This window comes from Aquila chrysaetos, chromosome 12 (assembly GCF_900496995.4).
Source record: "Aquila chrysaetos chrysaetos chromosome 12, bAquChr1.4, whole genome shotgun sequence".
NCBI classification, from domain to species: Eukaryota; Metazoa; Chordata; class Aves; order Accipitriformes; family Accipitridae; genus Aquila; species Aquila chrysaetos.
The window spans coordinates 5,490,736-5,507,865 of record NC_044015.1 but is presented as its reverse complement, the minus strand read 5'-3'; the positions used below and the strand labels follow the sequence as shown (position 1 = coordinate 5,507,865).

General features: G+C 63.4%; 1 protein-coding gene across 18 annotated transcripts in view; it reads left to right on the top strand.

Moving 5' to 3' along the window:
* The first annotated feature begins 3,612 nt into the window (after window positions 1-3,612).
* UNC13A (unc-13 homolog A) overlaps window positions 3,613-17,130 on the top strand; it is a 37,861-nt gene continuing 24,343 nt past the window's right edge. For 11 of the 18 annotated variants that reach the window (XM_030032988.2, XM_030032984.2, XM_030032976.2 and 8 more), the window contains exons 1-12: window positions 3,614-3,760; window positions 8,450-8,479; window positions 8,875-8,974; window positions 9,190-9,307; window positions 9,519-9,642; window positions 9,819-9,892; window positions 9,986-10,040; window positions 10,926-10,961; window positions 11,538-11,748; window positions 12,285-12,410; window positions 13,823-14,434; window positions 16,067-16,160. In XM_030032988.2, the coding sequence (XP_029888848.1) occupies window positions 3,739-3,760; window positions 8,450-8,479; window positions 8,875-8,974; window positions 9,190-9,307; window positions 9,519-9,642; window positions 9,819-9,892; window positions 9,986-10,040; window positions 10,926-10,961; window positions 11,538-11,748; window positions 12,285-12,410; window positions 13,823-14,434; window positions 16,067-16,160 (1,602 nt within the window). In that variant the 5' untranslated portion in view covers window positions 3,614-3,738. Of the gene's footprint in view, window positions 3,761-8,449; window positions 8,480-8,874; window positions 8,975-9,189; window positions 9,308-9,518; window positions 9,643-9,818; window positions 9,893-9,985; window positions 10,041-10,925; window positions 10,962-11,537; window positions 11,749-12,284; window positions 12,411-13,822; window positions 14,435-16,066; window positions 16,161-17,130 lie in introns of all 18 variants that reach the window. The other 7 variants (XM_030032986.2, XM_030032992.2, XM_030032990.2 and 4 more) reach the window with 4 other exon arrangements.

The window sequence follows — 17,130 nt, the reverse complement described above, 5'->3', positions numbered from 1 at the left end:
ATCCCCAAGGATGAGCTTTCCTGGACTTTGGGCTCTGCCACGAGGAACCCCAACCTCCAGCGAGCGCTCGGGGCTCTCAGTTGTCCATGTCGCCATCAGTTTGGATGGATTTAGTATCCATCCTCCCAGTTATTACAATTCAACTGGGGGTTTGGGGGTCGCGGGCTTATCACCTCCTTTTCGTGTGGTTGAACCTCTGGTTATGGCTTCGTTATCCTCAGCTGCAGCCGGGTCCTTCCTGGCGCTGCCCACTGGGACAAACCCCAGTTCCTACTGGGTGCCCTGCCTTCCCCCTTGCCCCCTGCCTGCCCTCCTGCCTGCTGCCCGCTGGTTTTCCAACCCTGCCTAATGGCTCGGCCAACGCGCTGGCAGAGCCCGGCTCTTCCAGGCTCCTCTCCACAGCTCTGCCAGGAGGTGCAGCAGCTGCCCTGGGGCATCTCTGGAGCCCGGTGACGCTGGTAGCAGGCAGGTGAGACCCAGGGTTTTGCTGGGAGGATTGAGGAGGTTTGGGTTTTTTTTTGGCTTTGAAGGCCCAGGAGTCACAGGAGAAGCTGGTTTTATGCTGAGCTGGGGATTTGATGACATTTGGGGATATTTAGACAAGAAGATTTTGGGGATGGGAGCATCCTGCTGGCTGGGGTCTGCCAGAGCCGGGCACTGCCTGTGCTGGGGGGGCTTGGGCACTGCTGCAGACACAGCACCGAATGGTTTGGGGATGGGGGAAATGGCCGTGTAGAGAGGGAAACAGTGTGAGAGGCAGGTTGCAGGAATTCAGCTCCTGGAAATAATTAATTTCAAGGCCTGGAGATTACCTTCTGATTTTTTTTTCTGAATACAATTTTTTTATCCTTAGTTTTGATCAAAAGCCAGGCTTTTTTTGGGAAAGAATGCAGGAGCTTTTCATGAACATTTCCCCTTCTGATGAGACTTATTTTCATCCAAACAGGGGCTTGGGGCAGAAAATAAACCCAAAAGTGAGCCATGGGAGCAGCTCAACGTTGGGTGCCACGGCTGGAAGGGAGATGCTTTGGGGCAAGGGTGCTGGAGGGTGGCATCAGGCAGCAGTGGGTGCAAGCCCCTCAGTGGAGGTGGGGGCAGATAGACTGTGCTAAACAGGAAAATCTTCCTGTTTAAGAATTGCTGTTTGGCTTGAAAAGGATGGTTTTAAAGCAGTGTGTGCCTGCATGCATGTGAAAAAGTGTGCATGCCTGTGCGTGCGTGCCTGTGCACGTGTGCATGCACCAATATGCGTGTGCACAAGCATGCATGGGCATTTGTGTGGCGTGGCACGCACGTGTGTCAGTACATGCAGGCGATGTGTTGACTGTGAGCGGAGGAGACTCGTCCTGCTCAAAGCAGGGCTTTCCTGCCCGGGGGCTGCAACACTGGCAGAAGCAGGGAGGAGATGCCACAAGACAGCACCCAAAAATACATCGGGCACTGGAGGGACCTTGGTGGAGTTGGGAAGAGCCTGGCACGTCCCTGGCTGTGGGGAAAGGCACTGGCAGGATCTGGGGGGACGCTGCACGTTCTGCAGGGCACTGCAGCCCTGCCAGCAGGGTGGTCATGAGGGTGGGCACTGTGGGAAATGGGATGCTGCCAGGGCTGAGGGGGTACCATGCAGCCGGCCCGGTTTAGCAGGAGCTGGTCCATCATCATGGACATCACCCTGACTTTAGGGGAGTTTGGAAGTGCTTTTTATGTACCAGTGGGAGGCAGAAGGGGGGTGAGCCTCCCGCAGAGTGGGCAGGGGGAGGTAGCCGCAGCGCTGGCTGCCATGCCAGGCGTTGGCACCTGCCCTGGCGTAGGCCAGCTCTGCCATCCCTGGGGCACAGCTGCCGGGAAGCAGAGTGCCGGGGGAGTGGACATGGTGGGAAAGGGGATAGGGCTGAGCCAGCCGCTCTGGCCAGGGGGTCCTGGGGCAGGACTGCCTCGGCATCCCCACATTGCCCAGGATGATCTTGTCTCCTTTGCCTCATTATGGATCTGTTGGTGCAAAGCCCAGCTCTCTGTGCCTCGGTTTCCCTGGCAGGCAGGGCTCTGCCTACCTCTGCATCCTGCTGCATCACCTCCTGGGGCATCCCCCCCATCGTTCCCTGCCCACGCCTGGGGCCTCATCCCTGGAGGGGAGGGAGGGAGCTGGCAGCCGTGCTGCTCCCAGCCTGGCTCCATGGACTTCCCTGCCGCCTGTCGTGGGTGGCCCTGCCATGGGTGTCCGTGTATATGTGTGTGGGTACACGTGCTGCTGTGGATGTGTGTGCACGTATGGGTCTGTGCACATATGGATGTGCGCAGGCATGCCTGTGTGCGTTTGGGCTGCATGCACACACCAGGGTGGGTGTGCATGTGTGTGCTGGCACACACGGATGTCCAGCCTTCGTGCCTCCTGCTGCTGCCACCAGTGACCCCAGTCCGCCACTGGCAGAAGGCTGACCCGCTCCAGGCCCATGACTACTTCTGGGGGGGGGGGTCAGGCCCTGCTGGGACCATGCATTAGTGATCAGGGGCCAGTATATGAGATCAGACCAGGGCACTCAGGTCCCTGCACATGTTCCCTCGCTGCCCTGTGCCTCAGTTTCCCTTGGCATCTTTTTGTCCCCGACCCCACCTTCTGCTGGTCCGTGCAAGGCGCGACGATCCCGTGGGAGTGGCACGGTGCCACCCTTGCTTACGCTACAGAGGCACTGGGAACAGTAGGATGGCAGAGTGAATCCCATCACCTGGCTCCACAGCAAGAAGGGAGGCAGATGGGGACAGGCTCAGAATGAAACCCTGACTGAGCTCATGTCCCCAGCTGATGGAGTCGGGGGCTCTGCTTTAACCCCTGTGTGGGACCCCTCCCGTGAGGGTCGGCATATGGAGCCGGGGTGCTGGTGCCCCTCTGGGTCCATGGCAGCTTCTCCAGCCCCTGAGCAAGGATCACTGTGCCCAGATCTGAGCATCTCTTCGGGATGTGACATTTGGAGGTGGAGAGGAGAGAGGGGACCCTCTTGGGGAGGGATGATGACAGTTTACCCCCACCTGCTCAGACCCATCTCTGAACAGGCACAGCACAGCACATTGCTGCCTCCTGCCCCCAGGGGCTGTGAGCCCCCACCGTGCCTGCCCCCGGGATGGGGTAAACGCTGCACCCCAAAATCGTCCCCCCTTTTGGGGCTGTGCAGGCAGGACAGACCCCCCCCAGGGCTGTCCAAACCAGACGCCCCTCCCCTGCCAGGGGCAACGAGGGCACAACAGCCCCCACCCCGGGGGCTGTACAAACCAGACAGCCCCCCCCCGCGGCGCAATGTGGGCAGGACAGATTCCCCCGCCTCGGAGCAATGTAGATAGGACAGCACAACGCCCCCCCCCCCCCTTCCCCGGGCAATGCGGACGTGAAAGACCCCCCCCCCCCCGCCGCGGCCATAGGGGCAGGACCCCCTCGGGGTCCATACATTCAGGACAGCCCCCCCTCGGGGCTGTACAGAACCGGGTCTTTCCCCCCCATAAACCGACTCGCCCTCCCCACCCGTGGGTGCGGCGGAAAGGCGGGGGGGGGGGGGGAAGCTGGGGGGGGGGCGGTGCCCGGCGGTTCCTTTAAGGCGGGGGCGGCGGGGCTGACGTCAGGAGCTGTCCCCGGTGCTGAAACAAGATGGCCGCCCGCTAGCCAACCGGGGCGGCGGCGGCGGCGGCGGCGAAGCGCCCCCGCGCCCCCCCCCCCCTTCCCCCTCCCCCGGCACCGGCGCCGCCACCGGGACCATGTCGCTGCTTTGCGTCGGAGGTACCGGGGGAAGAAAGGGGACATAACGCGGGGAAGGGGGGGCGGTGGGCCAGATCCGGGCGCCCCGCTGTCCGCCGCGGGGGGGGGGGGGGGGGGGCGGCGGGGGAGGGGGGGGGGCTCGCTGCCCCGGTACCGGGGCAGCGAGCCCCCCCCCCCTCCCCCGCCGCCCCCCCCCCCCCCCCCCGCGGCGGGGCGCTCAGGGCTGACGGAGATGGCGGGGGGTGGGGTGGGGTGAGAGGGTGTGTGTGGGGGTGTAGGGGGGGGGGGGGTCGTGAGAACGGCTCCATTCACAAAAAAAAAAAAAAACCGGCGCGTGGATTTATGAATGAACCGGCGGGGGCGCGCGCGCGGCGCCGGCCCCGGGAGTGGGGGTGGGGAAGCGAGGAGGAACGGGGGGGGGGGGGGGGGGGCGCACCCCGCCCGACGAGGGTGTCCCCCGCCATCCCCCCCCCCCCCGCCGCTAACCTCCTCCCCGCCGGCGGGAGCGCCGAACAGGGAGAGGGCCCCCCCCCGCACCTCCTACCCCAGCCTCTGCCGTCTATCCCTCTCCGCCTTTCCGCCCCCACCCCGGAGCCCCCTTCTTCTTCCTGCTCCCCCCCCCCCCCCCCCCCCCGCATCTCTCTCCGCCCCCCCCCTCAAACGCAGACCCCCACGTCCCCACCCCCCCCCAAACACCCGCACCCGTCCACCCTCACCCTCCCAGCTCTGCCCAAATGCCCCCCACCCCAAGCACCCCACGCCCACCCCTCACGTCCATCCCCAAGCCCCCCCACCCCGCAGACACAGCTCCCCGCATTCCCAAACACCCCCCACCCTAAACACGCCCTATACATCCCCCCCAACGCCCCACATCTATCCCCAAGCCCCCCCGATTCCCACCCTCCAATCACCCCCCCCACCCCAAACACCCCCCCACTCCCAAGCATCATCAGTCCCCGAGCACCTCCACATTCCCACCCCGCCCAAACAAACCCCACGCACCCCCAAATCCCCCTATCACCCCCCCAAACCCCTAAATACCCCCCCCAAATTACACCCCCAGCCCCCTAAGCCCCTGCAGGCATTGCCCCACCTTGGGCATGGTGATGCTGGGGAGGGGGGTTGTGGGCAGCTGGGAGGCTCAGGGCAGGAGCGTGGTGGTCTGGTGCTGGTGGGGGCCTGGTTAGGGGTGCTGGTCACCCCATACTGGGAGGAACTGGGGGGGAGCATGCAGGTAGGGGATGCCCCCAGCCCAGCGTGCTGAGACCTGCCCAACTCAGTGCACAGATGAATCCTGCAGTCTGGGGCTCGGCCTCACTGGCAGTTACTCTGGATTGAGTGCTCAGTCTGGAGGGGGAGAAGTCTGGGGGGGGGGGGTGTCCCTTTCCCCCCTCTCCAGGCCCTGCAGCACCCTGATGGGGAGGGGGTGGCACCTGTGGGTCCCGGGGTGGTGGGATGGAGGTGGCAGAGTGGCAGCTGGGGACAAGGTGGGGCACAGGGTGTCTGGGATTCCCCCACCAGCATCTCCTCCCCGGGGGAAATCAGGAGGAAAGTGGGGGCTCCCCCACTGCTGCCTGGGCTCAGCGGGATGGGGGGGCTGTGCCCCTCCCACCCCCCCCGCCGTGTCCTTGTCCCTTAGGTGCTGTCACAGCCCCCTCTCCCGTGGCAGTGCCACCAGGGCATGCAGGGAGCTGCTCCCCGGGGGGCCGGGAGCTGTGCCAAAGCCGGCGTGCCCCCCCCCCCCCAAGCCGGCCACCAGCCAGCCCCAGCTTTGGGGTCCCCCCCTCTGGCAGGGGGAGGGCTGCGTCTTTACTCCCGTTTAAGGGACTGTCACACGCAGTGACACCCTCAGTGAAGCCGGGGGCGGATGGTGAGAAACAGCTCCCGACGGGTTCGGGCTTCCCCCGCCACCCCGTCACTGGCTTTGTCACCCTATTTTTGGGTCCCAGGGGTGGAGCTGCCACCCCAAAGCCTCCCCCAGCCTTCCCCTTGCCCCTCGCAGGGGGGCCGGGGCCACGCACAGCCCCCAAGGGCTTCGTGGAGGGGGGGATGCGCCCGGGTGACGGGCATTGAAGTGACCCTGGGAGGTGTGGGGTGAGCGGGGACAGGGGTGCGTGGCCGGGAGGGGGGGTGTCTGATGTGTTACGAGGCAGACGGACAGATGGACGGGCGGGTGGATGGGCAGCCGGAGGGACAGATGGAGAGACAGATGAACAGATGGATGGAGGGGTGGGGAGACGTGAGCAGGTAGACAGAAGGGTGGATGGACAGAGGATGGATGGAAGGACGGATGGATGGATGGAAGGATGGAGGGAGAGAGGGGGCGGATGGATGGACAGACGGAGGGAGGGGATGGATGGAGAGATAGGTGAGTAGATGGATGGTCAAAGGATGGACAGACGGAGAGATGGGTGGACAGAGACATGGGTGGATGGACAGACAGGTGAATGGATGGACGGACAGAGGGATGGGTGGGTGGACAGACAGGCCTGTTGCGGGATGCCTTCAGCCCAGCCTGGTTTTTATGCTGTTGCCAGTCCGATCCCTGCCAGCTGCCTCCTGCCTCAGTTTCCCCAACACCCCCCCCCGAGACGAGGCTGATTACCCCAGCCTGGGAAGCACCTTGGGTCTTCCACCCTGTTGTGGGAGTCCCCAGCTCCCATGGGGGTCCCGCTGTCCCCAGCTCCTTGTCTTGGGGGCTCAGGTTGAATTTAGCCCAAGGGTGGCACCTGGGGACCCACCACCCCTGTGCCAGCTTTGGGGACCCATTGGTGGGCGGGAGGGTGGCACAGCCCGCTCGGGGCTGTCAGCCGCAGATGGTGGCAGCAGGACTTCTCCCCGGCAGTAGATGACAGCCAGGAGAGCCACGTGTTCCCTGGGTAATTGTTTGTTCCTGTCAGCTCGGGTATTTTTGGAGCTTTTCCTTCCTCTGCTCTCCCGTTTCATTTGGGAGGCAGTGGCTGGTGGAGAGCGGTTGGCCCCGGCGGGTGTGTCTGGGGCAAGGGCGATCTCCCACGCCGGGGGTCCCTGTGCAGCTCCGAGCACGCTCCATGGGCAGGTCCTGGTACCAAATACTGTAGAATAATAATAATAATAATAATAATAATAATAATACTACTACAGTATATATTATCTAATACATAAATATACATATAATATAATATTATAATAGACAGTGATGCCGGCCGTCCCCACGCAGTCCGCTGGGCTCCCAACCCAGTGACGCTAGGGGATCTTTGGGATCCCAGAGGCTCGTGCCTGGCCTCGAACCAATCCCCCACGCATGACCCCCCCCCATCCCTGAGTGAAGCCGCAGCTCCCAGAGTTCTGTGATTCCCCGGGAACCCAGTTGCCAGTGACGCGGCTGGTGACCTTCCTTTGGGCAAAGAGCTGCCCAACGCGTGACCCTCTCGGCGGCGCAGGACAGGCGGCCGAGCTGAAGGATCCCCAATTATTTTCTGAGCGGTGTGCTGAGGCTGAGCCAATGATTCCCCCCTGCCTCAGTTTCCCCAGAGGTACCCCGGAGCCAGGCGGGGGCTGCTTATGCCGTGTTGCCTCCTCCGAGCCCCGCCAGGCACATGGAGCCGGCAGCAGCCCCGCAGCCTCTCCAGCACTGGCAGCGGGTGATAAGCGGCTGGCGAGTGGCTCGTCTCTGAAATCAAATTACCTTTGATATCGCCAGGGCTATTTTCATCCCTTCTCGGTCACGTTGGTCCTCCACCCGCTGGCACCCGCGTCATTTAACCGTTCTCCGGGTGCTGTGTCATTCCCTCCCTGCCTGGTCCCCTCCTGTGAGCCCCGAGGACACCCCTCGCCCCCGCCACCCCCTGGCATCGGCAGCGTTGGTACCTGGCTCTGCCCAGCTGCCCGTTTGCCTCCCCATTGCAGGCAGAACCTGGATACCAATCCCCCCTCCACCTCCTGCTCGCAGCACTGGTGTAAAGCTGGGGGGGGGATCAGCCAGAATCGGGGGCGTTTGTTCCCGTGGTGCTGAGCAGGATATGGCCCAGATGCAAGCACCCCCCCGCGTGCAATCAGCCAGCTGGGAGGGGTCCCCTATGGGCAGGATGGGAACCAGTCCCTCGGTGCCCCCGGGATGGGGACAGGGCTGGGGTGCAGTGGGGGGCGTTTTGGGGCTCCCTGCTGCAGCGGAGTTAGGGGAGCATCGCCACCACCGCTGGGGCTGCCATCGGGCGGGGAGGGTTACAGTGTGAAATCTGGGTCAGCAGTCTGGGAGACCATGAGAGCCTTAACCCTGGTGCTGTTGGGCCGGTACCCCACGGCGGAAGGTTCCCCCAAACCCCACGTTTCCCCCCGGGATGTGTACGGTAATATCGTCTGTTTTCCCAAATGGATCCAAATTCAGAAGGGGGGGCAAGAGAGGTTAAACACCCCCTCAACAGATGAAGGCTGGTCATTTGGGGTTGCAAGTTGTCGCAAAGGGGCAGTTTTTTTAGGGGGGGCCTTTGCTCCCCACCGGTGCCCACCTCCAGCTCATGCCTGATACCCCTCCTTCATGCCTGGCACTGGGGACCCCTGATTCACACCAGCAGGAGGGATCCCACCGCCCTTCCCCACCTTGCAGCGGGGGGTGGAGGGGGTGGTCAGGTCTGGGGTCCTCCCAACCCCCTTGGCACCCTGGTGGGGGTCCCCAGCCCCCTGCACGGGGTTCTCAGGCTGAATCTCTTCCCTCCCTCTCTGTCCCCGCAGTTAAAAAGGCAAAGTTCGACGGGCCCCAAGGTAAGTGGCCCCCCCACCTGCCTGCCCACCCGGGGAGGGGCCGGGGCTCGGGGCTTCGCTCTTGGGCTGGTTGGATGTGGCAGGACCAGAGGAAGGGCTGGGGGGTGGCGAGGGGACCCCAGGCTCAGCCTCAGCTCTGGAGGCATCATTTGGCAAGTGGGGGGGGGAACACACACAGAGATGGGGGTGCCCTGGACAGGAGAGGGGGGAGTCACAGCCAAGCCACCTGTGGCAGGGGTAGCATCCGTCCTGCCTGGCCGACTGGGGTTGGGGTGCTGAGGGCAGCGTGGAGGAACCCCACAGGAGGGTGGCAGTGGGGGGTGTCCAGTGGATGGAGGCATGGCTGGGGTGGGGGGCACACTGGGGGCCACTTCACCCTCCGCTTGCTCCCGCAGAGAAGTTTAACACCTATGTGACACTGAAGGTGCAAAATGTCAAGAGCACAACCATCGCGGTGCGGGGCAACCTGCCCTCCTGGGAGCAGGACTTCATGTTGTGAGTGTCCAGGGGCCACTCCGCGTCCCCTACCCCTGCTGCTCCCCCCTACCCCCCCAATCCGTGGGAGGTCCCCCACTGCCGATGCTTCCCCTGACCCCAGCCCTGGGGGGGCTCACCTGAGTCCTGGGGCCAAGGGGACAGGCAGAGGCTGGGGTGGCCGCAGGGGGCTGCTGGGGAGGGGGGGTGACCTGATGCCTCTGCCTGCTCCCCAGTGAGATCAACCGGCTCGACCTGGGCCTGACGGTGGAGGTGTGGAACAAAGGGCTCATCTGGGACACCATGGTGGGGACGGTGTGGATCCCCCTCCGGACCATCCGGCAGTCCAACGAGGTAGGCAGCCAGGCATGTCCATCCCCACGTCGGAACCTAAGGGACATGTAGCCACCCCCCTGGCTGGCTGTCCTTCGAGGCGGGGGCAGAGCCTTCCCCATCCCTGCTTGGAGAGAACCCTGCTTGGGGCCAGATCCTGCCTGCGTGGGGTTGTGAGACCGGGGAAGGGGAGTCCCTGGCAGCTCTTCTCACCCCCATTTCTGCCCTGCAGGAGGGCCCTGGGGAATGGCTCACGCTCGACTCCCAGGTCATCATGACCGACAACGAGATTTCGGGCACCAAGGACCCCACTTTCCACCGTATCCTCCTTGACACCCGCTTCGAGCTGCCGCTGGGTGGGTACCATCCCTGGGCACCCCAGGACCGGGGTGCATCCTTCCTGGTCCCCAGCCCCAGGGATGCTCATGAACCTCAGGGCTGAGGCTCAGGTCTGATCCTGTAGTCCCAAAAGCTCGGGGGCTGTTTTGGGGGGGGGGTGTCTGTGCACCAATCGGGGTCTTCGCCCTTGCAGATATCCCCGAGGAGGAGGCCAGGTATTGGGCCAAGAAGCTGGAACAGCTCAATGCCATGCGGGACCAGGACGATGTAAGTCAGTGCAGAGTCAGGCCCGGGGCGAGGGCTGGGCAGCAAGCAGCAGCGCTGCGAGCAGGCAGCCCTCACCAACCTGTCTCTCCCCAGTATGCCTTCCAGGAGGAGCAGGAAAAGCCTCTGCCCGTTCACAGCTCCCAGTGCTGTAAGTGCTGCCCTGTCCCTGCTGCGCGGCAGGACCCCCCCACTGCACCGTCCCCCCAGCTCCCCACATTGGGGATGTGCAGGAGTGGGGTCCGTGCCTGCCTTGGGGTGCTGGACCCCAACCCAAGTGGGGCTCAACCTCACCCCACACCCTGTCCCCATCTGTGTTCCCATCCTCCCTCCCGTGTCTGCCGGTGTTTCTTTGCTGTCTCCCTGCCCCACAGTGTGGGAGCCCTCCCGTGGGGCTGAGTCGTAGCGGACAGGGGTGTGGGGGGACATGGCAATGGGGGGGTAAGGACTGTCTCCCGGGGAGCCTGGGCAAGGGGCAGCAAGGCTGGCGAGAGGCTTGCTCAGTGGGGGCAATGGCAGGGTTTCTGGGGGATTTGAGGTGGCAGCTTGGTTTGTCCCAACCCGTGCCTCAGTTTCCCCTTCTGTAATCACACTAGGGCCATGCACACCCTGGCACTGTCCCAAGCACAGCTCAGTGCCTCTGTGCCCAGCCCCAGGCCCTGTCCTCTGTGCAGATCAGTGCCACCATGCCTAGCCATAGCACTGTCCCCAGCCTGGGTCAGGGTCACCGTGCCCAGCCCCAGGCACTGTCCCCAGCCCGGCTTGGTGTCACCATGCCCAGGCCCGGGCACTGCCCCCAGTGCACTTCAGTGCCACCATGCCCATCCCTAGGCCCCATCCCATCTTGCTGCTGCCTTGCCCAGCCCCAGTCCCTGTCCCCAGCATGGCTCAGTGACAGTGTGCCCCATCTCAGGGCACCGTCCCCAGCCCCGCTCTGTGCCACCGTGCCTGGGAGATTCTGGTTCTTCCTAGCCAGCTCATGCTGCTGCCCTGGAGCTGCCTCCATCCTTATTGTCTCTGCCCCTTTTTTTTGTAGGCAACTGGAATTATTTTGGCTGGGGAGAACAGCAGAGTAAGTATCCTGTTGCCTCCTCTCCTCCCAGCCTGGCGGTCCCCGGCGCATCCCCCTTTGCCGTGCCATAGCCTGGCCCAGGGCTCAGGGCACCTGGAGCTCTGGTCCAGCCTACGGCCTCGCGCTGTGGCTCTGCGCTGGGTGAGGATGGAGGCACCGAGCACCCTGTCTTGGGCAGGGCTGTCCCCACAGGCTGGTGGGGACATGGCACCGTGAGGCTCTGTGCCCTCGGCGTGCCCTGGTGCAATGAGCAGCTCGGGCTTTGCCTCTGTGGTGGGATATCAGTGGGGCAGAGGGAGGGTCCCTGCACCCTGTCCTCCTCTTCCCCGCTTCTGTATATCCCATTTCCCCCCTGTGCCCTCCCCTCCTCCCTCAAAACCCCTTTCTGTAGAAGGGAACACGTGTAGCTTGCCCCTTACCCCTTCCTGGGTCTGTCTCCCCAGCACAGTCCCACAGCGGTGGGGACAGAGTGGTGGCAGTAGCGGGGCTGTGCCGGGCATGGGGCAGATTTGTGGCATCCCTGGCTGCAACAGCCGTGCGGCTGTCCCCCGTCCCACTCACCGCGGCCCCTTGCAGATGATGACCCTGACAGCACGGTGGATGACCGGGACAGCGATTACCGCAGCGAGACCAGCAACAGCATCCCGCCGCCGTACTACACCACCTCCCAGCCCAATGCCTCCGTCCACCAGTACCCCATGAGGCACCAGCAGCAGAGCTCCCGCGACTCCTACACCGACTCCATGCAGAGCTACGAGATGGACTACTCAGACCAGCGTCCCATCAGGTAGTGTCGCCGCAGCCAGCTCCCCCCCCCCGGGACCTGCTCTCTCAATCCCCCTCAACAGGTGACAGAGGCCAGCGGGTCCCCGGGGTGGCACCAGGGACGGTGCTCTGAGTGACAGAGGCACGCTGAGGCGAGGAAGAGGGGAATGGTGCTGGCCCCAAGCCTTTCCTTCTCACTGGAAAGTTTTCGAGCTCTTTTGAGTCACCACCCTCCTCTGTCCTCACTGGGCTTCAGGACCCGCAAGCCCCGGCTGTCCTCGCTGGGAGCTGAGCTAGTGGGCTGTGGCCTGGCTGGGGATGCAGACGTGGCTGTAGGCAGAGCCACAGGCAGGGACGCCTGCCCGGCGCTTTGTCCCCGTGGTCGCAGCATGGCCCAGTTCCTCGCCAGCGTCCAGCCCAAGGTGCCAGCCCCGTCCACCAGGACAGAGCCTCCCTGCCAGCATCCCCACGGCGGCAGGGGATGCCGGGGCGCGGCGGGTGGCGGCGGCGGCGCGGCACCTGGAACCTTGCTGATCATCTTCCTCTCCTCCCCGGCAGACGCTATGGTAGCGTAGACTCTGCCGCAAACGGACGCAGCGACGCTGAGTCCGCTTCCGAGTCGAGCAGGCGGACCAGCCGCCAGCCTTCCCTTGAGAGCAGGCGGTCCCTAGACCTATCGGATAGGTGGGTCGCTACCTCGTCGCGTGCCGTGTGCCGTCGCAGAGTGCTGTGGTCGGTCCTTGCAGCCGTGGTGAGGCCAACACCAGTCCCGGCAAGGGCGGCCTCGTGCCGCCGCAGGGTGCCCCTCTCCCCGCCCCGGACTGTTTTGCAGAGGAGCAGCACTGGGATGCTCTGGGCGTCTCTTGGCCCCGTGGCGTCCCTTCCTGCTGCTGCACCCCAGTTCATGGGGGCGATGCCCCAGTATCCCGGTCCCGCTCGCCGGCACAGCGACCGTCTGGCAGCACTGCCTTCCTGTTCCCTGTCATGCCAGCGGGTATGGGAGCTGGGGCCTCGGGGACTCAAATGCCACCCTCTGTTTCTGGTCCCCTCCCAGGGAGCACCTGGCTGGGCAAAAGCCTTGCGCAGTGTTTTGGGACCCTCGTGATGTGCCAAGGGCCCCTCTCCCAGCTCTGGCCGGGATCAGGCCGGGGAGGTGAGGGGTTTCCAGGCATGAGCCGTGTCTCCTGCACTACTGTGCCCCAAGTCCCCTTTCCCAAGGTACCTGGACCATGCCAGTACCCCTCCGTGCTGGGGCCAGCCTGGGCATCCCCCAGCACCCTCCTCCCTGTGGTGTCCCCGGCTCCCCACTGCCTGGCCCAGCCGCTCTGGGCCCAGGGCTCTGCCCATCCCGAACCCTTGTCCCCTTGCCCCTTGCCCACCCCTGAGCCCTGGCTGCCGGTGCTGGAGACGTGGTGTCGGCCTCTTCCTAGGCATGTCCCTGTCCTGTCTGCATGTTTGCTTATGTGAGCCTCTCCCCACGGAGCCCCGCGGCCACCCCGTCCCCGGCAGCCTCCTCGGACGCAGGGAGCCCTCTGCGCCGCTGGCAAGAAGAGTGGAGAGGGGACCCCTGGGTAGAGATGATGTGGTTAAGGAGAGTGATGGAGTTGAGGGGGTGTCCTTGGAGAGGGGGTGCCCGGGAGGTCTACAGGGAGCGCTGGGACGTCAGGGTAGAGGCTGGGTGACAGATCCGTGGGTTGGGGGCAGGACAGGGTGTCTGGCAGAAGCGGGAGGCAGGATCTGCCTGGGGGTGCTGCCTGGCTGCGCTCTGCCCCCACCCCTGGCAGGGGGGAACCGAGGGGACAGACACCATCCCCAACGTCCCCACGGTCAGCCCAGGCGCAGGCAGGAAGGTCAGACCCCTGAGAGTGCCCCAGCCTGGGGGACTAGTCCCAGTCCGTGGAGTCTCCTGGGTCCATGCCTTCGACTCTCAGGACGAGGAGCCCGCTGCTCACCTAGGGCTGCGTCCCACGTGGAGCCACGCATCCTCCCACCCGCGGTGCGGGGACCCCGGGGCTCCGGCTGGGGCGGCACGGGGCAGGCAAGGCTGCAGCACAGACCCACGGGAGCCCTGTTCTTGTCTCCCCTCGGCCCCGCAGCCCCACAGGGAGCAGTCGCTACGCCTCGTCGGCCGAGCTGAGCCAGGGCAGCTCCCAGCTGAGCGAGGACTTCGAGAACGAGAGCCTGCGGGACTCGGAGCTGGATGAGCGGGACGGCGATTCCTACCACTCCTGCCACAGCTCTGTCAGCTACCGCAAGGACTCGCCCCGCTGGGAGGAGGAGGACGATGACCTCTATCTGGAGGAGGAGGAAGAGGAGGAGGAAGAGTTCAATGAGGACTACAGCGAGAACGAGGAAGGCTACCCCAAGGAGGAGGAGGAGGAGGAGGACCTGCGGCAGCAGGGCACCTACGAAACCGCGGAGCATGATGCCTACCCCCCACCGCAGAAATCCCCTGGGCAGCAGCAGCAACAGGTCCCGCAGCAGCAGCAGCAACAGGTCCCGCAGCAGCAGCAGCAACCCCAGCTGGTCCCACAGCTGAAGCCGCAGCAGCAGGAAAGGAAGGAGGAGAGGAAAGAGGAGAGGAAGGAGGAAAAGGACACCTCTGCACCTCAGGAAACCCCAGAGGCCCTCCAGGCCCAGCAGGGAGTGGACGAAGCTCCCCTGCAAGAGGCAGCCCCCGAGCCCGAGCCCCTGAAACCGGCTGAGAGGTAGGAGGGAGATGTTGATCTGTAGCGTCCTTGGGATGGCACTGTGCTTGGTGACGCTGAGGATGTTCTGGAGGTGGCCCGGGGTTGGTGCTGGTGCTGCGGTGCCAAGGGGCATCGCCAGGGACCTTCTGGGGTGTCTGGGGCTTTTCCAGGTGCCTGAGGCATTGAGGTGGGGGAAGCCCACCTTGTGCCACCCAGGCAAGTGTCAGCCCCCTCGGGCGTGCTGCCCTGGTCCAGCCACCAGTGCCACGCTAAGCAGGGGCAGAGCTCAAGGCATTCCAGATCCTGCCAGGGCTACCGGGGGTGCAGGTTTATAACCTGGGACAAACCTGGGGATGGAGGAAGTGGGGACTTGGGGCTGCGATTCCTCTCCTCTGGCTCAAGTTATTGGCTCCCTGGATGGAGGGATACCCCGGAGCTTGGCAGAGTCAGAGGAAGAAATTTCCTTCACAGGAGTCAATCCTCTCCCTAGGCCACTGGTAAAAGCTCGTCTGTGGCCTCCTGTGCTGTACAGATGAATTATTTGGTGTCCAGGTTCCTGGTACAGCATATGAATAATTCATATATCGGTCTCTGCCTTTAATTATTGAACGTGTCCATTTTTACATGGTTCGGTGAGCGCCACCGCTCTGCGCAGAGGGGAAGCGTGATAGGCTTTGTTGGTCTTTCATTTAGTTTGAATTATAGACCAGAGTTGGGGAAATCTCTAATTTAAAAGAATGTGTAAGGAGCTTTTTTTAAAAAAATACATATTTAGGCTTAAGGGCTGGCCAGAGTCCTGGCAAAAGTGGCCTTAGTTCATGTCTGCCTGCGGTGCCTGTCCTCTGGACAGGGGGCCTGGGGGGTCCCATGCTGGGCACTGGGGACCATGGATTAGTGCTGGGAACCACAGGTTAACACTGAGGACCACAGGTTTATGCTGGGGACCCCAGATTAGCGCTGGGGACCACATGTTAGCACAGGCAAGGCCCCACAGGGCCAGTTTGGGCAAGTTTGTCTCCTGAGCTCCCCACGGCCTCATCCGAGCCCAGTTCTGGGTGCCTATCTCCAGTGTCACGTCACACCAGGCTCTCCAGGAGGCTGGTATGTTAGGAGGATTTATTTTCTTTTTTCTCCATGTCTTGATTTTGCAAGAGAGGAGAAAAAAACCCAGAACAACCAGCATGTCCAGGGTGGCAGGTCCCACTGGGCTTGGAGCCACTGGGGTGTTGGGACCTCTTAACCCCAGGAGGTCCCAGCATGGTGGGAAGCGGCCAGAGGACATCCTGCTGAGGAGATGAGGGGCGAAGGATGTTTAATCCACGTGCTTGTGTCACGGGCAGTCCCGTGACCCTTTTCTCCTGGAGGGATTCCCTGTGTCGCTTGGGTGCCCAGGGCAGAGTCTCCCAAGGGAGGGGGAACTCCTGGCTTCTCCCCATCGCTCTGCCTTGACTGTGCTGCCCTTTGCAGCAGGACTTGCTACCTTTTTAGAGTCCTTCCTGGTAGCAAGAGGGGGGTTTTGCCGTGGCCACGCTGGCTCAAGGCCCATCAGGATCCCTAAATTGCAGCCTCAGCCCTGCGCCGGAGTGTGGGGGCTGACTCCCCACTCCCCGGTGCCGTGCTGGGAGGTGAGCAAGGTGTGTGTGCTTGCAGGGAGCAGGCGGAGGTGGAGGTGCAGGACCCCAAAGCACGAGCCAAAGCCAACTGGCTGAGAGCCTTCAACAAGGTCTGCATGCAGCTGCAGGAGGTGAGCAACTCTGCGGCTGCGCGCCGCCAGGTCCCAGCGCCGGCCGCGTGCTGGGCTGGGGGCACAGCCCCTTCCCACTCCTGGGCATCTTCCGCTCCCCGATCCCATGGACGTCCCACACCTTGAGGGCAGTGGGGACCTGGGGCCCCCCAAAAGTGGTGGCCCTGCAACCCCATTCATGCCAAGTGGGACCACCACGAGGGGCAGGGAGTGCTGAGGACCTTCCCCCGGTGTGTGCTGCATGTGGTGTGCTGGTGCGAGCCCCTCCGCTCTCTCCCCTGTATTGAGTTGACAATTTTTTGTTCTGTTTTTAGACTCCATCCTCCATCTTTTCTTTTTGTTTTGGCTCTGGACTCGCCCCCTGGGGCTTCGATCCCCCTCCCCACCGCTTCTCTTTTCAGTTGTCCACCACCATGGCCCTTGCATCCGCGTCTCCCCTTCCTGCAGGGAAGGGGTATAGCCTGCCTGCAGGTAAGCATGTCCAACGGGAACGACTCAGCCACGTGTGTGCGTTCCCAGTGTGTGTGTGTATGTGTGTGTGTGCAGGGACTGCTCCATGAGGGAGGTATAATTGGCTCTTTCCTCCCTTCTCCCCCAAAATAATCTCCTCCTTGCAAGGGAGGTGGCACTGTGGGATGGTCCCTGCACACACCCCATCCCCGGTGTGCTCTGGCTTTTCCCTGTGCTTTGCTCCAACTGGCTGCAGGTCCGTGCAGACCTGCTGAGCCTTTCCAATGATGCTTCTCCAGTCCCCCAAACCCTGAATTTTTGCACAGTGCAGCCATTCCCACTGCTTTGCCAACCCCAGCCCCTCTGCTGAAGCCTGCCCACCGCTTGCCCAGCTCAGCCTCTTGAAGATATTTTATTCCCAGTGCAAGCTCTTTGCTGGAAAGAGCCCCATCGTTTTAGGAACATGCTTTTCTCCCCCCACCCTCTAAACCCTTTACATGCTTCCCCAGTGCTGCGGTCG